General features: G+C 55.2%; 1 protein-coding gene across 1 annotated transcript; it reads right to left on the bottom strand.

Moving 5' to 3' along the window:
* Positions 1 to 204: 204 nt before the first annotated feature.
* On the bottom strand, positions 205 to 27,675 carry PPL (periplakin). The gene is made up of 22 exons (XM_037383437.1): positions 27,544 to 27,675; positions 17,745 to 17,844; positions 17,035 to 17,189; positions 16,386 to 16,506; positions 15,366 to 15,491; positions 15,036 to 15,077; positions 14,747 to 14,908; positions 14,178 to 14,285; positions 13,550 to 13,645; positions 12,400 to 12,522; positions 11,363 to 11,509; positions 10,407 to 10,558; positions 9,784 to 9,881; positions 9,367 to 9,524; positions 8,229 to 8,407; positions 8,003 to 8,141; positions 7,018 to 7,211; positions 6,527 to 6,677; positions 6,151 to 6,234; positions 5,056 to 5,172; positions 4,299 to 4,391; positions 205 to 3,808 (listed from the first exon to the last, which is right to left on the bottom strand). Exons 1-22 carry the CDS (start codon positions 27,603 to 27,605, stop codon positions 1,124 to 1,126), a joined length of 5,292 nt encoding a protein of 1,763 aa, XP_037239334.1. The 5' UTR covers positions 27,606 to 27,675; the 3' UTR covers positions 205 to 1,123.

Below are 27,675 nucleotides of genomic sequence, written 5' to 3'. Positions count from 1 at the left end.
GGGAGTGAACTGCACTTAGTCCCAACTCTAATGCTGCTTCAGCAATTTCCCTCTTGGAAAAGGGTCAACAGCTAAAATGAACAGGTTGTTTGTTTGTTTGTGTGTTGTTTTGTTTTTTTTTTTAAACTTTGACTCTGAAATGGCATCTTCTTGTAAAGCCAAAGATCGAGAGGCTGGCATTATTAATAAAGAAAAACCAGCTGCTGATTGGAACCACTGCATTTTTATTTTGTACTATAAATAGAATTCCCCTCTATTTCCCATTCCCTTACACAAGTAAATGAAACATGTAGCTGCATGTAACTCCATCCAGTAAAATACCAGCACAAATGGCTTTTAACCATGAGGTAAGCTAACCGTGTTTCGAAGGCACTCTGCGTTTCATTACAGCTGCATGCTTTACACTACCCTTTTGCGTTCGGCAATACTGCCATCTCTTCACATACTTCTTGTTGACCTCAGTGGTATGTGAATGCTCCTCCTGGATCTACGGCTGATGCCATCAAATTAAATCTGCTTCGCTCTTCCCCAGCAGCATAGGCACGTAGGTGAACAAAATGATGGTGTTTTGGTATTGATGTGGTGATTCTGCATTGTGATGTGTAGCACACCTTTGTTTTTACAGAGCTGGTTTTCTCAGAGGACGATCCCATCATTTAGTCGGTTGTCCACGATGAAACTGGCTTACCAACATGCAGCTGACGTACCCAGCTCCTGCTGGTCACCTCGGAGTCATCTTGACCTTCAGTCTCTCTAACGAACTGCTGTACGTAGCTTTTTATGCGAGTACGTGAGTATATGTTGAGGAAACTGCAGGTTCTGCTGGGTGTTTGGACTTCAGGTACTTCGCTGTCCTGAGGCTTTTTGTCTTGGTTTTTGTTAGGTTGAGGGATTAAGTAGGGATGAAGAGGGGGGAGAAGATTTTGCTGTAGTCCCAACAAACGTCTTTTCCACTACTGGTGGTGCTTTTCTGCAGTGTATGACAGCAAGCAGTGCGGCGGTGCAGCGTGGCTGGGGCAGAGGCTCTAGCATTTTGGAAGACTCAAAGGAGGGCGAGGATTTGCAGTGATCTGGTAGTCTAACAAGTCGCACAGCTCTGACTAGCTGCTCTTGAGAGAAGTGTCTAAAGTGGAGGGAGCGCTGTGTAATTACTTCCAGACACCAAGACTGCCAGCTCCTGGATTGACATCTCCTTGTTGAGGTAACTGTTGTACTGAGCCGTGGTTAGCCTTCCACTCTTCAAGGCATCCTCAATTGAGAATTCCCTGCCAGACTTCCTGTCGAGGATCACAGATGATTCCCCGTTGGGACCCTTTATGGAGATCTCCTCCCAGTCGCATTCCTGACTCTTAAGTTTGACAAACAAGCTCCATTCAATGAGGCCAAGCACATGAGCTTCCTCCGGAGACATTTCTTTTCCTGTGTCGGGGTCGATGACCACAATGGAGCGCCTCAGGTGGTTCTCTCTTTGTTCCCTCTTGATAGCCACTGTCTTGAGGCGATTCTGGAGCTGCTCGATCTCTGCATCTTTTTCTCTGGACAACTGCTTCAGATCGTCCAACTCTCTTTCCAAAGCTTGGAATCTGGAGTCCAGGCTTATTCCACTGTCCATGTGGGTCATGTTTCTCAAATCCCGAGCTTCTGTTGCTGTGAGTTCAATCTCTGACTGCAGTCTCCTTGTTTCCATCAGCAGGTTCTGTTTCTCAAGGTGCAGTTTGTGGTTTTCCTCCCTGAGTAAGTCTAGCTCCTTTGATGACTTGGAGTTGTTGAATTCCACCTCAGACAGCCTGGTTTCGAGGCGGTTGATATCTGCATCTAGCTCCCTCTTACGCCTGCTTTCCTCCTCCAGATTGCTCTTCAGCTTTTGAATCTCATATTCTGTGTCTCCTTTGTCCACTTGGACACTCTCTGAAAAGACCACTTTCTCCTTGACCTCCATCTTCTCCAAAGAAAGGAGCCTCTTTCTCAGGGCTTCTAGTTCGGTTTGCAAGACTTGTCTCCGGTGCTTCTCTTCTTCTAGCTCCAGCTTGAGGAGGGAGTGCTCCTTTTCTTGCTGGGGATCTTGCTGAAGGATCACTTTCTGTTTCACAGTCACTCGTTCTGTTGTCTCTCTCTCCTGTTCTTCCAAGTCATTTAACCTGATCTTCAGCCTCTGCACCTCCAGTTCAGCCTCTCTGCGGGCCTGTCTCTCTTTCTCAAGTTCTTCTAGCTGACGCTCTAGCTCAGACCGCCTCCTCTGCAGCTTGCGGAGTTCTTCACGGAGGCAGTCTATTTGCTTCAACTCGCTCTCGATGCTCTGAGAGAAGGAGTTGACTTCAGCTTTCAAGGTGGGGTCTTGCTCGTACTTCACTACTTCCTGTTGGACCACTTTCTCCTTCACCTGGAAAAGTTCCTCCTCTTTCTGTCGTACTTTTTCTTCTTGGAGTAGCCGCTCCCTCTCCAGGTCAATGTGTTTCATCTGTTCATCTGCTAGCTGCACTCTCAGAGACTCCACCTCCTCTCTGGTCTTGGGGTCTTCCCGAAACTGCAGAATTTCTTGCACAACTTCCTTCATATGCACTTGAGGTTTGGTATCTTTCAAAGCTTGTATCTCTTGTTTCAGCTGGTAGATCTCAAGGTCCGCTCTTTCAATTGCTGCTGTTCTTTCTATGATTTCCTCCCGGAGTCGCTGTAGCTCCTTTTCGGTTTCTGGGTCATTCTTGTACTTAATGACCTCCTTAATGACTTCTTTGACTTCTACCAGTGGCCCTCTGTTCCTCAGAGCAGCCAGCTCATTCTGGCAGGTCTTCAGCTGTTCATCGCCACCTCGGTATCTCCTCTCCTGCTCTACCAGCTCCAAACGAAGGTTGGCAACTTCATTTTCAGCCTTGGGATCTGGGCGCACAATCTCACGCACTTTCTCATGGACGACCACCTTGGCGTTCTCTTCCTCCAGCAGCTGGATCTTCCTGAGCAGTTCAGCCTTTTCGCGCTCGTTGGAACGACCCTTGGACTTCTCATCTTCATACTGGCGCCGGAGCTCATTCACCTCTCTCTCAATGGCTAAGTCTTTCTCTACCTTCAGCACCTCCTTGACAGTAATTTTGCCCTCGGCAATGGCCCGTTCCTTCTCAAGACGTTTGAGTTTGTCCTGGAGGAAGCTGAGCTCTTCCTCGTGCTTCTGCCGGAGGGCACTCTCCCTCTGCTTGTTCTCTTGCAACATCTGGAATTCCATCTCCAGCTGGGGATCATTCTGCAGCTTCAGCACCTCCTTCTCTGTTACTTTCTCCTGCTCCTTGTTCTTCTCACTGGACAGCACAGCAATTTGTTGGCGTAAAAGGATGACTTCATTCTCTCTGGTTCCCTCCTGCCTCCTGAGCTCTTCCAGTTCTTCCTTGAGCTTCAGGATTTCATCAGCTTGAGCCTTATCTTGTTCAATACGCAGTACCTCTTTAACTATGTACTCCTGCCCTCCTTCCCTCTTCTCGTGCTCCAGAACACGCAGCCTGGTTTTAAGAGCCTCCAGCTCATCCTGGAGCACCTGGTTCTTGCGCTGCTCTTCTGCCAGGTTTTGCTGCAGCTTGTGGAAGCTCTCCTCCAGCTGAGGGTCAGGCACTTTCTTCAGCAGTTCTTTCTTAATAACGGTTTCTTGGGGCTTCTGGTTTTGCAGGTGGACAATGTTGTTCTGAATGGCTTTGATCTCTGCTTCTAGCTGTTGCCGACGCTGAGTCTCATCTTCAAGCTCTTTCTTCAACTTCCAGACTTCTTCCACGGGCCTTACGGACTTCTTGGTCTGGACAAAGTCTTGTGTCACTTGAACCTCTGGTTGCTGTTGTTGAAAAAAGAACGTGTAGTCAAAAAACCCCAAATAATCATACCTTTGGTGCTTATTTTCAGTGCCTCCTGTGACAAAACGACAGGAGGATGCTGAGCTTGGTTAATGGAGGTTGCCTGTTGCAAACACTGAACAGGGGGTATATGCAAACAGGCTGCTCTTGGACTGCTCTGTGGATTTCCAGCCTAAGAAATGCTTTCTGCACTGCCTGTTGCTGCCAGGACAAAGCCTTTAGCCTCGAAGGACACCATTCTGGTGTGGGTTTGGGAAATGATGGGGAGCTTCCTAGGGCAAGTGGGAGATGGGACTGGGGGAGAGCAGAAGGGTTGTCTATCTGATTGAAGTGTCTGCTGCTTAATGATTCTGGGGGCACAAGACACTAGCTAGATTGGTTTCCAGTTCCAATTGTAATAGCAAAGGCAAGCGTGTGTGTTGTTTATGCAACTGTCCTTTGAGTATTGTGTTGCCCCTGATGGCCACTTACCTGCCGCAGGAGGCTCTGAGCGAATTCCAGATTCTGCAGCCTCTGTTTGTTCACAGCATTCACTTCAGTGAACCTGGCTGCCAGAACAGCTTCCTACGGAACAAAAACGTGTTGAGAAGAGATGGTGGAACCAGGGGTGCTTGTTCAAGATTCGCTGAATAGAAACAACAGGCCCTAAAGAAGTAACCCTGGGTGCTCTTCTAAAAACCTTCTACAGCAGTGATCTGCCACACTTTGGGGGAGGAGGAGTGATTCTCGTGGGCGTGCAGTCATGTACATTCCCTACTCAAGGTCTGCAAAAAGAGATGCAGGCGAGGAAGAGCTGGGTGGGCACTTCTGCCTGCCTGCTGGGCAGGGTGCGTTTGAGGCAGGCAGCAAACACCTCCCGTGTAAATAAGTAACCTGTGGCCTGCTGTCGGTGGGTATTTCTGTCTAGGATGCAGTCTTTGGTGGTGAAATCTCCCTCTCTGCTTGAAAGTCTGGAGAGGGGGGAAAACCTTTCTGGTTTTTCACTTTACTCCCCTCACCTTTCTCCCCTTCAGAAAGTGTTAAATCCAGCTTTTTCCCTCTCTCATTCTGGCCAGGTCAGCCCATCCCAAAGAAATTGATGGGTTAAGAATGATAGAAAATCCCTTCCTCCCCCCATCCTCTGCAGTCCCCTCTGGACCAAGGTCGCTGACACTAAATATAACTGCTGGGCCCAGGGTCCCATAAGCTGCCATCTGCTCCAGCTCTCTGCAGGCTGCCCCTTACTTACCTCCTCTTTCACTTTCGCGGCTGGAGACTGGAGCCTGGGCTTCTTGCTCATGTACCCATTCCGGCCGTTCTCTAGGTCAAGGATGGACCGGAGCTTCTCAGCTTCCAGCTCATAGTCCTGTGGGAAGAAGTTCCCAGGACAGTGAGATTACTGAGGCCCCGTCACACACAGGTGCCTCCAAAACACTGACTTTAATGCCTTCTTCCCTTGACCTGTGCTTTAGGGAAGCTGCTGAGGCTGGTGGGACACGGAGACCTCCCAGCAGGTCCTGGGCTGGCTGCTGCCCTGTGGCTGTAACCACACAGTGGCAGGTGGGGGCTGGCTGTTCGGTTACTGATGCTGGGCTTGGAATGGAAACCCTCCTCCCCCAGACTATAAATCTGAGCTACCTGCCGTGCTAACGGCCACATGATGTTTATGCTACAGTAGATACAACCTGGTTTTAGCTCATCGGTTGACAGAGCAAGGGCACTAGGCTTTCTTTAGGTGACTCCTTGCAGGATGTAGGGGATCCTGCCCCTCTACTCCGCTCTGGTGAGACCCCCCCTGTGGTGCTGCCTCCAGCTCTGGGGGCCCCAGCATAGGAAAGACATGGACCTGTTGGAGCGGGTCCACAGGAGGCCACAAAGATGATCAGAGTGTGGAACACCTGTGCTATAAGCAAAGGCTGGGAGAGTTGGGGCTGCTCAGCCTGGAGAAGAGAAGGCTCTCGGAGACCTTCTTGTGGCCTTTTGGTACTTAAAGGGGGCTTGTTAGAAAGGTGGGGACAGACGTGTTAGCAGGGCCTGTAGCAATGGGACAAGGGACAATGGTTTTAAACTAGAAGAGGGTTGATTCCGACTCGATGTAAGGAAGAAACTTTTTACGCTGAGGGTGGTGAGACACTGGCACAGGCTGCCCAGGGAGGTGGTGGATGCCCCGTCCCTGGACACGTCCAGGGTCAGGCAGGATGGGGCTCTGGGCAGCCTGATCCAGTGCAAGGTGTCCCTGCTCCTGCAGGGGGGCTGGACGAGGTGGCCTTTGATGGTCCCTTCCAACCCAACCCTTTTGTGTGATTCTGTGTTAGTGTCCCACCAGCAGAATTGCAGTCCTTACCTTCACTGCCTGCTGGTATTGCTGAGCTGTGGCAGAGACCTCCTGCACCTCCTGTTCCTTGCTTGCGATGTCACTGAGGAGCGCCTGGCATGCACAGAGATACGCGTCAGAGGGAACACGACATCCAAATGCACCATTCAGCCTTTTGGAGGGTTGCCATTAAAATTGCAACACTGAGAATTGGAACCTTCTCAAGCTGCCCTGCTGCATGTAAACAAGGCACGGACAGTGGGACCTTATAGCATAAAAATAAATAAAGCTAATAAGCATTTATATTTTTCTATTTTATGTTCAGGAGCTAGCTATGTTCTATTCCTTTTAGTGTTGTTCCTTCTCCTTTCCCTGGGAGGCCAAGGGTGCTCTCGGAAATAATTACCGCTTGGTTCTTCAGCTTCATTTCCACTTGCTGGATGTTGTCGGTCTCCTGTGGCTCGTAGTTGGGTATGTTACACAGGAACTGGTTGACTTTGTCGTAGTTGGCACGGTAGTTGGAATAGGCACTTCTTGCTTTCTGCAGGGTCTGTGTTCTGTGGGGGAAATCAGCTCAGCTTCAGCACTGTCACATCTCCTGCGTTTTCTGCAAACCCCTCTTAACCTGTCCCTGCTTCCCCTGCTCCCTAAAGACAAGAGATTTGAGTCAGCTGTTCCCTTGCTAAAGCTCTTGTTGCTGTTGTAAGAGCACTTAATCCTAAAGGCTGCCCAGACCTACCCACCCAGTGGATGCCAGGAACCTTTCTCCTCCTCCCTAGACCTCCCTGGAAGCCCTTCTGCAACTCCCTGTTCCCATGATGGTGTGCCTTTTCCAGATTCAGTGTGGTTCCAGCTCCACTGTAAATATCCCAGCTCAATCCTGTCCTGGAATCTTACCTGTGGTCAATTTGCTTGCTGAGGTTGTTGAAGCGCTGGTTGAGTTTGTAGAGCTCGGCTTCCTGCCGTTCAATGTCTGGGCAGTGCTCCTGGAACTTGCTGGCCAGGGTGTTGGAGCACGTCTTCGTCCTTAACAAGTTCTGCTCTGCTTCATTGAGCAGGAACCTTTTGGACTGGAGCTCGGTGCCCATGGCCTGTGGAAAAAGTAGGAGAGGGATTCTCCGGGGTTGCACACATGCCAGGCTTTTGTCACTGTTCCCTGTTAACTCCAGCCACTCCGCTGGAGCTGCAGAGGATGCTAAGGAATGGCTGGGCTGCAGCAGTGCTATGAGGTGTGGAGAAAAGCCAGTCAGAGGCTTGCAGAGCTTAGGTAGAGCCATCTGGTAAAGCTGATGGGGAGAAAAGCTCGCTCTTGCTCCCTTCTCACCTGCTAACCTTTAAAAGCGTGCAGAACGTTTGGTGCTCCTCATGCACTGGCAGGAACAGGGTTTAAGGCTCGCAACAGCTCCAGAAGGAGCTGTGAAAGCTTTTGCATGCTAGTCCAAACTTGGGGGCTTGATGGAAAAGCTGAAGGAGGACAGAAAATTCTGGCCTTCCTACGGTAGAAGGATTGCTGGTTTTGGCTGGTAGCTTTTTCTAGCAGTGACTATTCTCAAAGCCCTGCTAGTGGCCTGATACTGGAAAGCGATGGACCCACATTGCTTTTCCTAGACCATTTTGTCCTTTGCCATTAGTCCTTTCACCAAACCACAAGTTTTCAACTGGCATTTGGTTTCTGGTTTGGGGAAGGGGGAACAGTTTGCATCTAAAGTAGGTGTGGATCGCTGCAGTTAACCCGAGGTCCCATCTCCAGCTGTGGGAGACCATCCCTTTACTAACTGGTGGAAACTTGTGAGTTGAGCAGCTGTTACCCCAGCTTTTGGAAAGTGGTTTTTCATGTGGAGCATGTCCATAGGGTAGAAATCTGGCTGGAGAAAACACTCACCAGCAGCTCTTCTTTCTTACGGTCTACCACCCGCAAATCCTCTGGTACTGTGTCATCTACGACCAGCTTGTTCTCGTAGGTAGACAGCAAGTCTCGGCCTTGTTGGAGGCTCCTCTCAAGGTGTGTGGCCACCTCCACTCTGTATGGACACAAGAGGAAAGGTGTTTCAGCCTGCCCGCACCTATCTCCTGCAGGATCCTACGTTGTGACTTAAGCCATGACTGACTTCTCTTGGGCAGCGCTGAGCAGCTGGACCACGCGGTCGTACTTCTTGTTGGTGTTCTCCACCTTGTTCTTTACCAAGGTGGCACTGCCAGTGTTTGGCACCGATTCGATGAAGGCCTCGCATTCCTGGATCTTCCTCGTTTTCTCGGGTTCAATGCGACGGACCTCGTTGGTGATGTTCTGTGGTAGGAATAAAGCCATTATAGGAGCTGAACTAAACCTTGTGGCTACAAAGAAGCTGACCCTTGGCTGCCCAGTGTGAGAAGGGAGGGAGGTCAGGGCTGAGGGCTTGTGTTTGATGGCAGATGTCTTTCAGTCCCATAGGGGACAAAAGGATATTTTCTGCTGACTTTCTGATGACTTGTATCTCTTCTGGGGCAGGCTAGCTAGCCCTTAACAAGGAAATTGTGGCTGGGGAGTGGTTCCCAGCAGCTCTAGCTCTGTCACAAATGTGCTGGACTCATCTGGACCACTGGGCTTTGCAGCCTGATGGAGGAACGCTTGCCTGGATGTCAAAGCGCTGCAGGCAGTTGGGGCAATTTGCTTTCACTTGTGGTGGCACCTGGATTTTGATGTAGCCCTTGGCAGGTGATGTAACCAGGACCTGAACTTCCTCCTAAACCGAAGGAGGTTTGTGGCACGGAGCCTGGCTTAATTAGGGGTCTGAAGGAGAGGAAAGGAGCAGGATGCTATGCTACCAGCAATGGGGCTTGGCGGAGCAGGTCCACAAGGAGAAACAATGCCCTGGACCATAAGTGTTTTCCTGCTCCTTTCTGAGCAGGTGATGGTGGTGGCAATGGTAACATCCCTGCTGTGCTCAGAATGCAGGCAGGATCAAAACCTGAGGGCTCCCCTCTCCTCCCCATAGCCTGCGCTCTGCAGTCGTCACCTTTTTCCCATTCAACCTTTCTGTGACTGAACTGAACCAGCAGCAGGGCAAGGGTGTTTGACTTCTGAGGCTGCTTAAAGGGCTGCTCCCCATCTCCACTGGAAGAAGCAACTAGCTGTAAGCATCATCCCTGCATGCTCCTGGGCTCAGGGAGTGTTTACAGCACCCAGCATACTCAGGACCACCCTGGAGACCCCCTGGGACCACAGTCCTTGCATGGCACCATCTGTCTCCTTCCACAGCCCTGTACCTTCAGGTCCTTGGAGCGCTCAGTGCTGTCCTGCACAGCCCGGCTCTGCTCCAGCGGTGGACGGAGATTTGCTGTTATTGCTTTCTCCTGCTTGTCCAGGTCGCTGTTCACTTTCTCCAGCCCTGCCAGAAGCTGGCGTCCCCGAACTGACGCAGCATCTGGATAATGAGGGGGGAGCAGGTCAGAGCCAGCTGGAAGCTGGGTCTAGGCTCAGTCCCACCAGTGAGTGCAAAACCCACATCCCCCTCTGTTCCCTGTGCCCTGGCTGCTCTGTACCACGAGCATCCCAACACTGTTGTCCCCAGGACCCTTAGGAGATGTGAAGCTCTCTGTGATGTACCCCCAGGATCAGCCACTACCTAAGCTCAAGGCCACAGCAGCTTTTTTATGCCCTAAGCTGCCCTTCCTGAGCCACACCTCCAATGCTGTCTGCCTTCAGCCCCTCATAGCGCTGCTGGAGGATGTTCTTGCAGTTGGCCGTCTTCTCCTTCACGGTCACATAGCGATCTGCAATTCTGCAAAACGGGACAGTGTTGGCATGAGGTCGGAGTCAGGCTCTTGGCCCCTTGATCACGCTGGTGCTGCTCTGGGAAGGAGGGGCAGCTCTGGAGGGGCTTGTGGGACCTGGCCCCTCCAGGCAGCCATGGAGCAAGTGAGGGACAGGTGCCTTTGCCCCACACTGGCAAAGGGGTCAAGCAGCATCTGCACTGGAGGGGTGAAAGCAGGGGAGAGGCAGCAAAGGCAGGTACCTGCCTGCTGAGGGAGGGGTGGGCAGTTCCCCGGCTGCAGTGGCCCCCCAGCAGAGGGGGGACCTGGCTCTGAGCTGGCCCCACTTTGCCAGGTGGGATCGTGTGTGCAAGCAGGAAGGTGCAGGTATCCCTCCTGGAGGAAGCCTGAGGCTTCCCTGCGGGAGTCAGGGCAGGAGCCCCCTGCCAGCGCTGCCAGACGGGGGATGCAGTGCTGGTGGCAGGGCCTGGGGCTGCTGGGAGCCAGTGGAAAGGCTGCTGGGGCAGCGAGAGGGTCCGGCAGGGGGCACGTACTGGTCTGCCAGCGCCATTGCTTCTGCGTCAGGCGGGGGGATCATGAAGCAGACCCCTGGGGCCCTGATCTTGTCTCCTGAGCTGTCTGCCACTTCCCAGATGTCTCCGCTGTTCTTCTGCAGGGTGTAGTGGGCTCCTCGGTTTATCTGGCCCTGGGGGACAGGAACCGGTCACAGCAGCAGGTCAGGAACCATCACCTGCCCTGCTCCGCACCACCAGCCCCGGGAGCCACTCTTGGGGGGCAGGACCAGTATAACCTCTAGTCCCTCCTCTTGGCAGCCCTCACTTCTCCAAGTGTCTGCTGCTTGCCAAAGGCTCATGTGCCTGCTCCTCCCTCCCCCGACCCTCCAGGTATGAAGCCGTGCCTCCTTTTTGCAACAGCCAAGGCGAGTGAATTCCCACTAGGGCAGAGATGAGAAGGCGTTCCCAAGGCTGTGCTGCGGCTTTCCACTTCGGAGAGGCTGGCAGCTGAGTCAGCCCGAGCTGCTCGCTCCTTTCCAGGCCCCCACCGCTCCCGTGGTGTCTGCCGGCTTCGCTGTCCCATCCCTTTGGTCAGCTGTGCAGTCCTGCAAAGACTGATACCGGGATGGGGGGATCCTGCCGGGACTGTGCAAGTGATGGTGAGCTTCTTTGATCAGAAACGTGCCTGGACACCTTTATTGTCCTAGCACAGGGAGCGTGGGAATGGGACAGAGCTAGGCTGTTGCAACCTCCTGAAGGGCGTGCAATAGGCACGGTGTCTGCAGGGCAGATAGAGGCTGTGTTTCCCCCAGACCCCTCCTGCACTGCTCCTCCTGAGCTGTCAAACCTGCTTTCCCACCGGGGTGAGCACTCCTCTTGTCTCTGCTGTGGGAGACATCGCTCCTTCCCCACGTGCCAATGCCATCCCCAGTGCTCAGCAGGAGACAGTCCCCAGCAGCACCTCTGTGTTGTTCGAGGGATGAGGGAGCTGTTACCTGCTCGCCTTCGTACTCGCAGAGAGCCTCCACGGGGACGGGCTGGAGCGGCATCTCACGGCGGTACCGCAGAGGCAGGATGTGCTGGCTGCGCTCCTGCAGGGACTTCACCACTGCCTCGTACTTGTTCAAGGCCTTCTCCTGGTCCTAGCACAGGGCAACAACCAAAACCAGTAGGCAAATGGGGGAAGAACAAGCTTCTGGGCTCTCTAAGCTGGGGAGGAGCACATAACCATGCCAGGACAGACTGTGGCTTCTTTTTTGCTTATGCTAGTGAAAATGGCTCCTGGGTCCTGCTCTACAGCTGTTGTGTTTCTATGCCAAGTGCTCCTGCACTCTCCTGCTCACTTTTGCAGCCAGGACTGCAGCTGGGACTGTGCCCTGGCACTAGCCACCAGGCATCGACAGGTGTTCCCTGCTGTGTGGTCCACATCTGTGTGGCTGCACATTGATGGATAGCCCCGTTCCCAGCCATCAGCTCTAATTAGAGCCCTGTGACGAGGCTTGCTGTCAGTTGCTCTATTTCTAGCTGCGCAGGTGGGTATCCCGTAACATTGAGTGGGACGGAGCATGAAGGAGGAGAGGGATGGCTCTCAGGAAGAGCTATCGGCTGTCCCAGGACATGTGCATCATCTGGGCTTGCTGCAGCATGCTTGGGCTTGGGCTGGGCCAGGCCAGCGGCTCAGCTCAGCACAGCCCTTCCCAAGTGGGCGATCTCGCAGCCCAGCTCTCAGCAGCACAGCAAGTTCCACAACCTCCTCTGGCAGCAGGTCTAATTATGCTCCCACCCTTAATCAGCGCTAACTCAATGAAAGAACAAATAAAAACCAGCCCAGTGAGCAATTATGTTGCTATGGGAGAGGCAATCTCTAGCTAGAGGGGAAGGAAGAGAAGGCCAGGCAGCATGATCCTGCTGCCTGCCATGGAGAAAGCTGGGCTAGATGCCTGCATGGGCAGGGATGCCCCTCCATTGATGCCACAGGGATGCTGGCTCCCGCTGCTGCCTCCCCTGTGGTCCTGCCTCCGTCAATACTCACATCCAGCTCCCGCAGGAGAGACTCGAGCTGGTATCTGTCCTTGAACTCTGGGCTGAATTTTTGGTCCAGGTCTGTATCCACCTTCTTCAAGAGCTCCTGGGCATCCTTAGTGTCTTTCTGAAACTGGAGAAAGGCAGTCTCTTGTGAGAGAGGGTCCTGCTGAAACATGGAACGGACCCACCCCAGCACCCTGGTCCTTGCACTGCCTACAGCATCGATGGTCACCAGGAGCTACAATGGGCACCTAGACACCCAGAAGTATATGGAGAGAGGCAAGGCATCACTATTTCCCACGCTCAGGACAGCAGATCTAGGGGAAAGACAACCAGTGGCAGCTTATTGCATGGTCATCTCCTGCAGAGTTGTAAAATCCCCCCTTTCCCTGCCTTCTATTTTGTTTCACTTGGACAGCATCATGATGGTGCGTGGTGTCTCCATTGCCAGCGCCCAGGAGAAAGCAGAGCCAAGCCCTTCCACACACAAACCACCCCCTGGGGCGGTTATTCTGGCAGATACCCACAAAAGGCACTGCCTGGGCTGGGCACCACAGTTCAGCTTTGGCAACAGACTCATCATGTCAACACGCCCAGGCTGTGGGAGAGGAATCCAGCCCAACCTGCTTCCCAGCAGAGCCTCCCTGGCTGTCAGATGCAATTTATCCAGCAGACATCCGTCTGCCGAGCTCAGCTGGGACGCTGAACCATGGCGCAGGGCTCCCTGGGGGGCCAGCTCTGCTTTCTGCAGGTGCAGTTTCCCCACTTGGACCTGTTCCGCTTCCGAGTGGAGCATGTGAGGTCTCCCCATGCCTTGTTTTGGGGGTGAGGTGCCTCTGCGAGATACTTCTGCTGTCCTGCAGGCAGAGAGGCCAGCGCCAGACTGCAGCTCTGGAACCTCGGCACTGGAGCGGATGCTCTTTGCACGTCATGCTTTAGCCAAACAATTACTGACGTGTGGTGCTTGAACAATTATGACTTTTGCTTTGTCAGCTCAGGGTGGCCCTCCTAGCCTTAAAAGCCCTGTAGACTAGAGGACTCAACCCCTTCTACTGTTCCCAGAGCAGCAGGAGTTTGTTCGTATTCTGGGACCTCCTGCAGCCCACCACCTACTCCCCAGGCTGTGCTGAGTCCTGCTGCCCCCAGGGATCTGGTACCTTGTGGAAGTCCTCCATGAACTTCAGGTGGCTCTCCTCACAGATCAGCAGGTTGAGGTACTCCTTCCAGTCGGCGTGCACTGCCTCGATGTGAGCCTGTGACAGGGGGCGGGAGGGGGGCATCAGCAGGGTGCCCTGTGGTAGGGGGGAGCCTGAGCTGCCCACCAGAATGTACCAGTTTCCATCTTGAGCCAACAGCTCCCTGGCTGCTTCAGAAGCCACCCAGCTGCTCTCAGGTCAGAGCCAGGCTGGGAATACCGGACAGCTAGTCCAAAGCTGGGATGCTCTGGTGGGAGTGTGGGGTTGGAGTAGAAGGAGGTGGCAAATCCTGTTGTCTTATGTCCTTCTTCCCATCAAATGTGGAACTGCCACCATAATTTATCCTTTGTAGGCAGGTACAAGGTAATCGCCACAGGAATGAGGAAGGTGGGAAGAGCTCTTTAGGTTTATCTGGGCTCCTACAATGGTGTTTACACACCTGCAGGTGAAGGAGACTTTTTCCCACTTGGCATCCCAGGAAGTAAAGTCAAGAGTTGCGCTGGCACGAGGTCTCGCATTGGAGAAGGGCTGGGCGAGTCCCCCAAGCTGCAGGGTGGGTGGGTAGGATAGAACCATCCCTGATGCTCACCTCGATGGCATTCTTCCCAGGGTGATTCTGGGTGAGCAGCTGATCTCCATCCGCATGCAGCTTGTTGATGGCCTCCTCCTTCTCCTCCAGCTTCCGGTGGATGAAGTTCTAGATGGAGAGAGGTGAGATACTGATCCCCGCACCAAGAGAGGGACCCTGGCTGCGTCCTACGGCTGAGCTACTCTGAAAGGGCCTGAACAGCCCCACAAGACGGAACGTGTGATGTTCCCCCGCAGCAGCTTTCGCTTTTCCTTCCCTTGCAGATGTTGCTAACAGTGTGACTCTTGCCAAGTGAATGCTGAGGTAAGGGAGAGGAGAACGAGGAAACTGCCGAGCTTCCTCATTGCGTTACCTTTGGCAGGAGGTCAAGACTAACCTTATTATCTGCATGCTATCACCTGTACATCTCAAAGCCCTTTGTGATGGAGTGGGGGAAACTGAGGCACGGGGGAAGGGACGTTCCCTGCCCCCATCCAGCCCCCAGCCTGCTCCTCTGGCTCTGTGCCCCCCTCCCCTGCTGCACAGCACCCAGCCAGCATGGGCCAGGCTGCTGGGGAGTGGACACAGACCTCGTACTGGCGGCGGCGGCTGGGGTAGTCCAGGTTGTGGTCGCTCCAGTCGTAATGGGTCCTGTCCTTCGCCTGCTGATCCAGCCAGTAGAGCTTGTTGGTGCAGCGCTGCATGTAGTCCTGCAGGGAGTTCAGATCCTGCTGCCGCTGCTGGGAGCCGGCCTGGGAAGGGGCAGAGGGGACAGCTCAGCCCAAAGTTCCTCTTAATGGGTCCCCTGAGGGTGCCTGGCCACTCCAGCAAGGGAACCTTCAAAAGGGCTCTGCCCCTGGGATCCCAGAGGGCTCTTACCAGCAGCTTCTGGTATTTGGCTTGGAAGTCGCTCTTGTATTCCTGGTAACAGAGAAGGAGCAAGGTAGGAGTTAGGAGCATGTCTCTGGAGAGTGGTGGTCTGGCGGGGGTTTAAGGGTGGAGTGGGATGTGGAGGTTATGGGATTTGCCTCATCGTAAAGCTAGAGTCGGTATACGATGCTGGGCACTGCGGCTAGGTGTGGACCTGGGCACCCACCCACCCTGGTCCGGGCTGTGGCAGCTCGGCTGGTGGGATGCCCTCCCCTTCATCAGCCACTCGGGACAAGGCCAACCCTGTGGGGCAGTAGGGAGAGGGGCATGAGAGCTGACCTTGTTGCCTTCCTTGGCAATGTGTGGGCCAATGGCCATGACCTCGTTGTGGAAGATGTTGTGCTCTTCTACTTGGCTGTTGACCAGCGGCAGATCGGTCCCAAAGCCCTTGCTGTTTAACGCATCCTGTGGCACACGGGAGTTGGTGTTAGCAATGGGGGAAGGGGATGGGGCAGTTAAGACCTAAGAAACTCTTCTTGGAAGTGGCCATGGAGCTGGGCATGGATGGGTTCTGGTGTTGGGTGTTGGCAGCGTTTAGTGCCCAGGAGCACTTTGGTGAAATCTGCCATGTGGCCATGGGAAAGGCGGTTTGGAGTTTTAACTCTTTTCTGGCTGGAAGAGTGTAGGGAGTAGGATAAATTAAAAAAGAAGGGCTACAGAGTACAGCTTCAAGCAGGTGGTGACTGGGGCTGCTGAAGCAAGGACCCAAGAGGAGAGGCTGAGGCTTGTTTGGCTTGGGGAGGAGAAGGCTCTGGGGGATCTAACAGCACACTTCTTGTAAGGTGGTTGAGAAAGCAGGCTGTGCAGGGTGGTGTGTGGTAGGGAGATGAGAGATGACAGGCATGAATTGAAACGGGGGAAGCACAGACTGGATATAAGGAGAAGCTTTTCCATTCTCAGGACGGTGGGGTGTTGGAGCACACTGCCTGGAGAGGGTGTGTGTGGTCTCCATCCTCGGATGGAGAAAGGCAGAGGTTTACCCAAGCTCACCCAGGAGGTCAATGGCCAGGCTGGCACACCCCCGTGGGCCCCCCATCCTCCAGAGCTTTTCCTTTCTCAGCCCAGCTTCCAGTGGTGATGCCACTGCCATCACCTGCCCCTGGTGCCACAGCCGCTGGCCTTGTCCCATCATCTCCACACCCTCTCCTGCCACCCCACACCCCACCTCCTCCCTTGCTGCTCCCAGTACAATGCTGCCAAGAGGGTTTCCAAGAGCCTTTTTCTCCACGGGGAGATGGGTAAAGTCCTGCCCAGCTGGTGCTACTGGCCAGGCAGGGGCACTGATGGTCCCCTTGGTACCTGTTTCTCCTCGATCACTGTTGACCAGTTGACCTGGGGCTCAATATGCTGCAGGGGGAAGCTGTAGATCTGGTCATGTTTCACGCGCAGGTTTGCCACTCGTTCCTTCAGCTGCCGGATGCTGTGGGAAGGGAAAGGTGAGGACAGGATGCAGGGTGTGGGCATGGGCTGGCATTAGCATCGATAGCTGTAGGTCGTTCTCTCCCAGGCACCCACAGAGGGGGGGGGACTGTCCTTAGGGGATCTTGGAGAGCCCTGCACTGCCATGCAGGCTGGCAGCAGCCGTGTTGTGCAATCAGCTGGGGAAAGGGTGAAAGTTCCTGTGCACCCATCCTCTGCCAAAGGCTGCTCAGCATGTCTGCCAGCTCAGGGCAGGCTGGTGCAAGGGGAGAGTGTGGTCTGCAATTGCAGTGGGCAGAAAACACCGTGCCATGCTTTGTGCAGCGCTGCTATCGGCAGGTGTGCAGCTGTTCTCACTCTAGGGGTGCCCAAGGATGGCTGTGGGTTACACACCTTAATGTGAATTGGGGTGCAGAGGAGCTTGCGGTGATGCCCCAACTGCAGGCAGGAGCTGAGCAGAGCCCCTGGAGAAGCATCCTCCCGCCCTGCAAGGCTCTGGGGACAGGTGTGTGTGTCCCCCAGTACTCACTCTTCTGTGATCATGTCACCCTGGGGGTGCTTCATGTGCCGGGCGATCGCTGCATCTCCATCCAGCACGTAGAGCAGTTTGTCGGACTCGGTGAGTTTCTGAGCAGTCAGGTCCTTGTACTGCGCTAGCTGGCATGCCTTGATCTTGTGCAAGTCCTGGGCAGGCAGAGAGCAGGAGGAAGGGTCACGAGGGGAAAATAAACAGTACCCAAGAGGTCATCCCGCCACACCGCCCCTGGGCACGGAGATGGGCAGGAGCTCTGCCGTCTCCTGTCCTCCTGGTGATGTCTTTGGCTTTCCCCTCACCTATGCCAGCCCTGAGGGGTGGGAGGCTGTGTTGCCTCAGGAGGCATCATCCCCTTTGGGGGAGGAGGATGGTTCAGGCCCCTTCACCTCCGCCTTAGCCACCTGCTGGGATGCACGTCCAGGGGTGCACATCCCTGCTCTGCACAGTGCTACCCAGCCCTGGGTAGGGAAGAATTTCAGGGGCCCATCACCTGTTACACCCTCCCACCTCCTTCCCACAAGCCGGGGGAGCCCCCACACCCCTCCACTGCAGCCAGGTACCCGCTGCAGGGCAGGGCAGCCCCACACACGTGCCATAGGAGAGGACACGAGGGCACAATGAAATGGGAAGGGCTGCGGTGGGAGGGAGCGGGGGGACAGGGCTGCTCGGAGGAGCCCCCGAGCGCGGGGCCACGGCTTGCTTACGTTTTGCATTCGGGAGTCGGTCTCCACAATGTTTTTCTCCACCTGGTCGGCATTTTTCTGCAGGCGCTCTATGAGCTCGGTCAGCTCTTTGCTGGAGATGCTGGGGAGGAAGAGGGGGGACTGGTCACCCCACAATCATGGCCACCGCCCCACGCTGCTGCCGGGGCTGCCCTCGGGGTGCCATGACCCCGGGGGTGGCCGGGGGCCAGCCGAGCCTGCCAGGCACCGCAGCTGCGTGTGACTCACTGCTGCCTTGCTAACACTTTCCAAAATACTCGGCTGCGCTGCCAGGAGGGGGGTGGCGGGTGGGGACACGGTGTCTCCCACATGGTGGAAATGGGAGCGATGCGGTAGGCGAGCCTGAGCCTCCCTTGGCTTTGGAGCAAGAAAGAAAAGAGCTGTTCATAGGGGACAGGGAGAGCGGGGGGGTCCTGTGGGGAGATGGAGGAGCCTGAGCAGCAGAGAGGACCCCGACCCCCACTCACGCAGGCGAGCTGGCCTGTTTGAGGCTGTTGTCTGTGCCTGTAGCCTTGTGTGCACCCCATGTCAGGGTGCAGCCCTGCCTTGGGGCCCATGCTGTGCCCTTCCATCCACAGCCAGAGCTTCCTTGCTCTGCAAGGAGTTATTCACAATTTAAACCAAACAAAGGGATGGGGCAGCACACATTGCTTCTCTCTTTCGGTGCTCTGCCTCTTGCTAGGCACTGGTTTTTGCTCCCTGGGTGACTCTGGTCCAAGCCTCTCTGTTTCCAGCTGGGCAGGCAGGGTGCGGGGCCAGCCCAAGTATTCACAGCAAAGTCACCACAACCCGTGAGGCAGCGTTTGCATTGCCAGAGTTATTTTAAACATTTCGTCTCCTTGCTGTTGCTTTGGCCGCAAGGAGAGGGCCCAGGGAGCCGCGTGCCAGGGCTCTGCAGCCCGGAGGCAGAAAGCGGGGTGTGCTCCCCAAGAGCCCTGCAGCCGGGGGGCTGGTGGCAGGGCTGGGGCTTGTGTCCCGGCTGTGCTGCTTCGCCATCTGGGCTTAAGCTGAAGGTTGGCTCACTCCAATCCCAACCACTTACGGAGTGGGGATAATGAATCTTAATGACCTCGTTATGTGGTGGTGGAATTAATCTTTATATGGCACTTGGAAACGTTAACTGCTGGTATAGCTGCTAGGAGATGAGCTGTGTGTCTCCTGCAAAGGCTGAAGGGCAGAGCAGAGTTTTCTGGTGGAGCACCAGCAGCCCAGCCGTACCCATGGCGTGGAGGGTTCCTGCATCCCCAGGCGGACAGCATCACCCAGCGGCTCCATCAGCCTGGCTCCAGGGGGTCCTGCAGCACCTGGGTCCTTCACGGGGCAGGGGCTGACCTCGTGAGCTTCTCCAGAATGGCACGAGGCATGTCCTCCCATCTCCCACAGCACGGGGGGCCAAAGCAGAGAGCTGACACGGCTTGTTGACCGAGGCGGTCCTCTTCCAGTGCTTTGCGGTGGCTTCCCTGGACATGTGCCCATGCTCCGCTGCCAGCAGGTAAAAGCAGTACGTGGTCTTCTCCGCCCCGTGCCCCTCGGGGCCTGCATGCCGCCTCCCGCAGAGACACCCCAGCTCACTGCCTTTCCAGTGTGGGCACTGGGGAAAAAAGCTGGGCCAGCCTGGGTCTGGCCAGCCTCCGTCCTGGCACTGGTGCTGAGCTTCGGGACGTGTTCCTGCCTGCCTTGCTTGCTATTGCTTTCAGTGCAGCAGAACATAACAAAAGCGAGCTCTGGGCTTGTTCCTCCCTACCTCGAACCCTGCCCCAGGCTGCGGGAGCCTCGTAGCATCTGACAGCTCCACAGAAGTCCATGCTTCCCTGGGAAGTTCTGGCGTGGGCAGGATTTACACTGGTTTTTTTTTCTTTTTATAGAAGCTGCATCATCGGGACGGTACTTGGCATGGCTGGTGGTTTGTCTGTCACTGCTGCTGCTGCATGCCTGGCACCTCCTGATGAGCAGAGGGGTTGCTGTAATTATGGGCCCTCTCGCATCAGCAGAAATGAACCAAGTGGGTATTGCCAAGCAGAGGAGCAAACAAAAGGCTTGTTGCAAGTCGTGCAGCAGCTGCAATAATTGCAAGGATGAGACACATTTTCTGTTCAATAATCACAGCTGGAGGGTGCAGGGGTGCACTGGGAGATGAGGTGCGGGTGGCTGGATCCCACTGCAATGGTAGAAGCAGCTCTTCAAAATCCACTTTGCATCATCCCATGTAAACCAGGGAAAATGTCAGATGAAATCAGTGGAGAGAAAGTGGTTTGAAGCCGGGTGACTAAAATGTGCTTCACGTGCTTGTGTGTCTGTGAGTGATGGCTGCTCAGAGCTGGCACCTCCTGCAACCTGAGAGAGCTTGCAGCCACGAAGGAGCCTTCCTCATCTCTCACCGGCGAACTGGATGCTGCCTGAGCTTTGAGGGTGGGAGAGGCTGATTATCCAGGTGGGAGCTTGTGATGCTTCTTTGCAATAGCTGGAGCTGAACTGGCACTTAGTGGGGCTTGGGAAGAGCTGGCAGGGCTTGCTGGCCCGTCTCCACATTCCCTACCTTGGTCTTGATGTTTTCTAGCAAGCCCAAGGATGAATTTTCAGCGTTTCAGTGAATCTACAGCATGGATGGAAAAACCACCCCAAAAAGCAGAAGAGGTCTGGGGCTTTTCTAGCACTGGTTTTGATTGAAAACTTCTAAATTGTATGGAGGAAATAAAATTAAGGATGGATCACTTGGGATCCATGGCAGTGCTGCGTTTCAGCCACAGCTTCACAAGCTGCTGCCGGTTTGATCTAGCAGAGCTGAGCTTTGCATCAGCAAAACTGATCTGGGGTGCCAGGAACCCGTGAGTGCAACACCCAGGCCCTGACCCTCTTCCTCAGGTACTGGCTTTGTCAGGATGGTTTGAGATGGGGATGACGTGTCCGGGTGAGGATGTGCCACTCATCCCCTTCTCCCCACTCTTCCCCTGGCTCTGAGCCATGAGCCCAAACCACCCTGCTGTGGCACTGGGGCTGCCTGCGCCCTGTCAGCTGGTTCCTGAGCTGGTGTCACTGCCCCCCGTCATCCCTCCCCGTGACTCAGGGAGCCCCGTGCTGGGGCACAGCCACCCTCCTCCCCCAGCCCCTGCTGTACCCGGCAGGCGACAGCCCCTTCTCCATCACCACAGGGAGCAGGAGTGGGCGCTGGGGCTGGGGGAACGGGGAGGGCAAAGGATGGCGTTTCCTCGTGTCATAGAGGTCAGTTCGCCTGGTAATCCAGAAACTACTGTTTCCATGTGCGGTATCTGGGTGACCAAGGGAAAAGAAAATGCAGAGCTTGCTCAGAGCAAGCAAGGGCATGCTCAGTTATAATGTGGGCATGGCTCTGCTGCTCAGCCGCGGCTTCCCTGACGCACAAAACCCGAGCTGTTTGCTCTCTCCACCTCTGTGGTTTATGTGAGAGTCACCAGCTGAGGTTTTGGTACAGGGAAATCTAATAAAAACCTCCCATGGGAGCTGGGTCTCCAAACACCTGCTGCAGCGTGGGGGGAACTGCTCCTCCGCGCCCCATCCTCTGCTGAACGTGGCACAGGACCCTGAGCCGGGAGGCTGGCTGGTGTGTGTGCCAGCTCCCCCCACAGCTGCTTCAAATGCAGAAATGAGAAATGTTCAGAAATAAATACAGAAATCGGAGAGATCTTATTCTCTCTTATAATATCTCCGATTTCTTTATTTATTTCTGCATACTTACCACTTCTGTGCCACAACCAACTAATGTGGGCATTACTGATATGAGACCATCAGCCCTATTAATAACCTGCCTGTCCCCACCATAGCTGGGTCTGCGTTAAACCACGAGGATGAGCACGGTCCCTGCATCTATCCGGGTGTCAAGCAGGGTGCCAGAGGGGTTGGCTGGGAAAGCTGGCCAAAATCTCCATGCCAGGGAATGGAGGAGGTCAGCTTCCCTATGCCCTTCATCTGCTGAGAGGAAGAAGATGCAGGAGAAGCACGGGGTGATGGGCGAGGCGGTGAGGAAGCCTTGGCCAGCCTGGGAAGGGTGCGTGGCTGGGCTTTGCAAGAGATGGCTCTTTCGGGAAGCTGCTGGGAAGAGCTGTGGGTGCATCTGGGCTTTGGAGCGGAGCTGCTGGCAGGGTAAGGCGAAGGGCTGCTGAAGCCAAAAAGAGAGGCAGGAGAGGGGATGGCTGGAGCACAGAGCAGAGCTGGGGAGGGATCACCCAGCAGGGAAGGGCAGCACACAGGAGACTGAGCGGAGGCAGGAGCAAAGGTGCCTGGGGCCACGGCCCTTGCGAGGCTCCAGCAGAGGGGAGGGAAATGCAAAGCTTTTCTGCTAAAATAGATAAGTCTCTGTTTAAAAGATTGGGGGGGCGGGGGGGGGGGCGGGGGGGGAAGGGCCTGGAAAAACTGGCTTTGCCTTTTCTGGAGAACTTTTAACATTTTCTGATCAGGAAGGAAAAAATGATATCACTCACACAAAACACAAAGCAGCGTTTGGCAGAAGTGCTATTTCTTTTCAATGCTGCCTTGAGCAGCCGCAGCATTGCCTGGCTGGTGTGAAGGACCAGAGGTTATTCCTGTGAGGAATGGGAGGGTTTTTTCAGGTTTCTCCCAGCTGGGGAGCTGGGAGGAGGCAGCTGCTCTGTGGCAGGCATCACTTCACCTGTTTACCACAATTCTGATCTCAGGTGATGCTTTCTTTCAGAGGGGCTTGAGTTTTACTTGGGCTTTGGGGGCTTTTCTTAGGGGTTTGGTTGTGGTGGGTGTTTGGTTTGTTTTTTTTTGAAGAGAGGTTTTTGACGGACAAATATGATGCTAATTACTGTCATATGGAAACTTTGCTGCTAAAAACTGGACTTTTTTTGTTTATTCCCATTTTTTCTCTATTTCCATTAGGTTTCACCCTCACTGAGAAGAGCATTTTTTGGAGCAAGCTTCCCCAAGGCCGACACCTCTGGGATGCCTGCAGGATCACACCCTGGCTTTGCGCCTGCTGGCAGGTGGTAGGAAATCCCTTTGATCTCTCCAGTTTCCTTTTTTTCCAAACAAGGAGGCTGTTTCACTGATCCCCCCAAGTGAGCATGTTCAAATACATGCTCTGGGAGTTCTGACTGCTCCAGCTGACTGTCGTGCCCTGGGAAGGCCCCTCCTGGGAGCTTGTCCCATGAATCAGAGACACTTGCTGGGAGGGTTACTGGGAAGGGCTCTCTCCTGCTCCTTCCCCCAGCTCAGGGATGCTGGCCCTGCCTCTGCCCTCCTGTTGGGAGACCTTCCCATGCCAGCAGCTTCTTGCAGGTGGGACCACTTGGCCAGGAACAAGCGAGTTGGCGGGTCTGAGCACGGATCGTGGTCCTGCTTACTGCATCCTGCTAGTGGGATGTGCAAATGGTGCATCAGACAGTGACCACCTACTGCTGCTCTCAGTTCTGTTTCCATTTAATTTCCATTTCTATAGATTTAATAAAATGTATACCCATGTGTGCACTGCTGCTAGGGACCACACTTTAGGAAGGACTTAAGCTGCACGAATCCTACAGAAGGCACACAGCAGCTACCACTGCATGATATTCCCCCATGCCACTTATGACTATGCTGGAGTGAAACTGCAGCAGAAGGCACAAGGGCTGGGCTCTGGCTAGTGTAATTCAGGCTTGGGAGAGATTAAGATCTGGCTCAAAACTCTGGAGCAATGTGCTGTCAAGCTACCCACGTTAGGGTGTAGCTGGACAGCAGGGTTGCCGTGCTTAGTCCGGCTTGTTTCAGTTCTATTTATCTTCCCTTGTAGTAATGGTGATATATTATTGTAATGTGCATGGAAATTAAAGCAGAAACAGGCCAGGCGATGGTGAGGCTTGCTCCACCGTAAATACAGAGCAGCTCCCCTGACTCACCTGCTGTCTGGTCCTTCATGCTGACTCCAGCCCGACCAAACAGCCTCTAGAAATGGGTGCCAGCCCTGCAGGCAGAGCCCTCCCTGCTTCTGCCCCAGCCTCCTGCAGCCCCTCTTAGATGGGGACTGGGTCCTCCGACACCATTATGGGTCTTCAGGGCTGGGAGCCCTCCTGGATGGGTGCTCTCACCTGAGGACCCCAAGGACCTTTCCTGCTGGCAGGAGGGTGAGTTTCAGCAGCAACTTCTCATGGCTGAGCTGTGTTTTCTACCTCCCAAGCCTGGACTTTCTAAGAGAGAAACCAACCTCCGGTTTTCTGTGCCTGGCAAGTGTTTGATAGAATGTTTGAAATGAAGGTAATGGGGAAGGAGGGCGATGGTTTTCCCCCATACTACATACCTAGTCAAGGCTTCTGACTTCCTTCCTAGGGACAGACACACACGCACATTTGAGATATATATATATGATGTGCTAACAACACGGTAGTCATGGCCAGTCCCAGCTGAATCTCCAGGCCCCTTACAGTACTGGGATGGGGTGAGCAAGAGAAGCGTAGAGCAACCAAGTCCATGAGAGAAAAAAAATGTTAGCATCAGCATCCATGTTCCCCAAACAAGGTAGGGAGATGCCCACACACCTACTGACATGCTCAGAGATGGATGGGGGTGGCTACTGAGACCACAGCCCAGGCCACAGCTGGAGCAGATGTTCCTAAGGAGAGACTTGGACCCTGGTCCTGCTAATTTGTGCATCAGAAAAACAAAACCACAGGGAGCTGTTGAGAAGCATCACCTGCACGCTGCAGGTCAAGTAACCACTGGTGCTGCGAGTGGCATTAGGATGGATGGGGATGTGGTCCAGGGTGCTTGGCATGGAGCATTGCCGTGGTTTTCCTCCAGCCAAGCCACGGCATTGCGTGTGGCCAGCGTGCTCCAAGACTCAACCAGTGCTGCCAAGGACAGACAAGCCGTGGCAGGCCAGAGGACCTGGCACCAAGTTGTCTTCAAACCATTGTGGCTTTGCAGGATTTAATGCCACTCCTTTCCCCGCCGTTGCCCTATTAGAGCTTCAAAGCAGGCTGGCTTTCCTCCTTACTAATACCAGCATGGGGCTGACCAGCCTCCAGACGCGGAGGCGGTTGCCACACATGGCTCCTTCCTTGTTCAGAGAGGGGCTTGGCCCCCGTGGGGACCTGCACCCCTGGCACGGCGGCAGGGATGGCACGGGAAAACCTGTCCCTGCCCCCCACCCGAGCTCTCACCCCCCTGTCCCAGGCAGGCTGTGAGCAGCTTGGGGATAGGCAGGGGCGCTGCTTAAATCCTGCATGCTCCAAGGCACTTTGGATGGGAGGCTGAAGGGCCGATTTGGGGCTGGGGAAGGGTGGCTGTCTGCATCCAGGGGAACACAGTGTTGTTTGTGGGTGGATGACAGCGTCTGGCTTGAGCTGCACAGATCGTGGGGATCTTGGCTCTCCAGTGCTGCTCACTGAGATGCCCCCATCATGGGAAGGGCTCTTTTCACATCTGAAGAAGCCACCAGGACTCCCATCAGCTCATCAGGCTGTGACCTGCTGTAGGACGGCACCTCCTTGGCAACCCCTGCGTAAATCAGCTGAGCTGGTAGCCCTGGCTCCTCACTGGTTGCAGGAAACCTCCAGTACCCTTGCATGCTTGCCAAAGCAGCGTTCGGTCATTGCCCTGCCACTGCTGTGCTTTGACTGCTCGGTCACCAGCGGTACCTTGGCACTAAGCCATCGTCTAAGGTGTAGCCCCTGAATGCCAGCTGTGCAGCCTCGCCAAAGCGCAGGATGAGGCTGGGCTGTACACGGTGTCGAAATCTCTGTCCCTGTTTACAGCGGGGGCGGTCGGGCTGATTTTAGCAGTGTTGCTCTGTTTTTCTAGCAGGAAAACTGGGCGGGAGCCGGCTGGGAGCCTGGCAGTGCCTGGAGCAGGGGACGGGAGGCAAGAGCTCCTTGCTTCTTCGCAATCCTTTTCCAGCAAGTTGTTTAACCGGTCTGGCACCGGCTTCCCCATCTTGATGGTGGGGCTGTTTCCACATGGTGGGAGTGTTCCCTGGATTCACAGATGTTTGTAAACTCCAACGCAGGAATTAACAAATTGGAGCTAATGAGCACAGCCATCCCTGAGGTGCGCACGGACAGCCGGGGTGCAGGGGGGTGCCCGGAGGCCACAGCCCTGTGCTTCTTCCTCAGCCACCACCAGCCACCAGAAAAATAAAGATTTCAGTCTGGCCCGCAGCCTTCAGAGGTGCTTTGGCACCTGCCCGGAGCCAGCTGGGCTTGCAGACAGGGCGGTGGAGGGACGATCGTGTTCCCAAGCCCCATCCGCCGGCAGATGACATAAGCACGGGGTCCCCAGTGCTGGCAGGGCTCGGAGTGCAGCAGTGGGGATCCCAGCCACAGCCCCAGGGTGGGCACCCAGCATGGACCAGGTCTGTCTCCTCCTGCCTCCCAGCATCCTGATGCTGCTCAGAGTCCTGAGCTGCAACCCAGGTGTGCTGTTTCTCATTTTCAAGCCTTCAGCTAGCACCCTTGAAGACTAGAAATGCAACCAGGTATTTAGGCCATCCTTTGACCATGGGAATGCTGGGGCCACCAGGGAGGTGCATGCTGAGCCTCAGGGGGCTCCGTGCCACCCCTGTCTCCTCCTGCCAGCCCTCCCCAGGGCAGGAGCTGGCAGCAGAGCATGCCTCAGGCTTTGGGAGCCGGAGCCTGGGCGGCCCTGCTGAGCCAGCCGGGCTGCCGGGGGAGCCCGTCCCCAGGGCTGAAGCTGGAGCCCCAGCCCAGAGGGAACTCAGCAAACGCCAAAGCCTGAGCATCCACTGTGCCAGGGCAGCACCCTCCTCTTGAGGAACACCCCTCCTACACCCCACAGCACCGCACCCATGGGCAGGCAGCAGCGAGAGGCTCCCCAGCTTGGAAGACATAGGTGCCTTCTGGGATGACCGATCCCTTTCTGGGTCCTCAAATGCACCTCAGCCCCTGTACCAGCTCCCCAATTTCCTTCCTAGTGGGGGATTTTTGGGACCCTGGCGGCTGCTCTGAGCTCACTGGCCAGGGCAGGTGCCTCTGGGGAGGGATGAGCAACCCGTGGGCTCAAATGGGCACCAGCCATCCCGCTCCACGTGTGCCAGAGCCCTGGGAAATGCAGGATGCGCTTCTGAACCGATCTGAACATCTACCTCAATCCAAACATCCACCTTATTGGGAACGTGTCCCCTGTGCGGGCAGGGGCTGGGGACCACCTGCTCTCCTGCCGAAGTGCATGGCACAGCCCAGAGAGGGGCTGAGCCTTCTCGGGGAGGGGGGGGTGTCTTTTCCCTTATAGCAGTGACCTTTCATGAGGCACATCCAGCACATGCTCCTATTTTATGACCAGTACAACTGAAACGTGTCTCTGCTCTGTCAGGGAGAGCTGAGGAAAAGATGATCGACAGAATACTTGGTGGGGATGGAACAAGTGGGTGAAGGCTGAGGGCAGCCCGAGTTTTCTGCCCTGAGATTCTGACCCTGCACATGCCTGGGAAGCGAAAGACCCTGCTCCCGGGAGCTACCGCTCCGCAATGCGAGGGGGACCGGGGAGAAAACATCTTAGTGCCCCCACCTGGCACAAATGATGCGAACCCAGCTCGGAGAGGAGCTGACACCTCGGGGATGCCCACACCTCGGGGAGTACCCACACCTCAGGGGTGCCCACACCTTGGGGGTGCTCACATCTCAGGGGCCTACCCACACCTCGGCGATGCCCACACCTCGGGGGTGCCCACACCTCGGGGGTGCCCAGGCTCCGCCAAGCCGCGGCGCCGGGAGGGGATGCTGCGGGGCGGGAGCTCAGGGATAGCGGCGCTGCCCGACCCGGCAGGAGCGGGGCTGCCCGGGGCCGGGACACTCACCTTTTCTTCTGCGCGGAGGGGCTGTATTTCCCTTTGTTGCGTTTCCTGAAGAGCGAGTGCATCGCGTCCCCGGCACGGCGCCCGCCGCGCTCCCGCCTGCGCTTCCCCCGCCGCCGCCCGCAGCCTCTGCAC

Source organism: Falco rusticolus, chromosome 4 (assembly GCF_015220075.1).
Source record: "Falco rusticolus isolate bFalRus1 chromosome 4, bFalRus1.pri, whole genome shotgun sequence".
In the NCBI taxonomy this organism is placed as follows: domain Eukaryota; kingdom Metazoa; phylum Chordata; class Aves; order Falconiformes; family Falconidae; genus Falco; species Falco rusticolus.
Note: the sequence above shows the minus strand (reverse complement) of the source record. Positions and strands in the feature narration are given on the sequence as shown.

Coding starts and splice junctions, on each gene's coding strand:
- PPL (XM_037383437.1), bottom strand. CDS start 27,605: ATGCACTCGCTCTTCAGGAAACGCAACAAAGGGAAATACAGCCCCTCC. Junction 7,212..8,002: donor GTAAGAAAGAAGAGCTGCTG/GTGAGTGTTTTC, acceptor CTTTTTCCACAG/GCCATGGGCACCGAGCTCCA. Junction 6,678..7,017: donor AGCAAGCAAATTGACCACAG/GTAAGATTCCAG, acceptor TTTCCCCCACAG/AACACAGACCCTGCAGAAAG.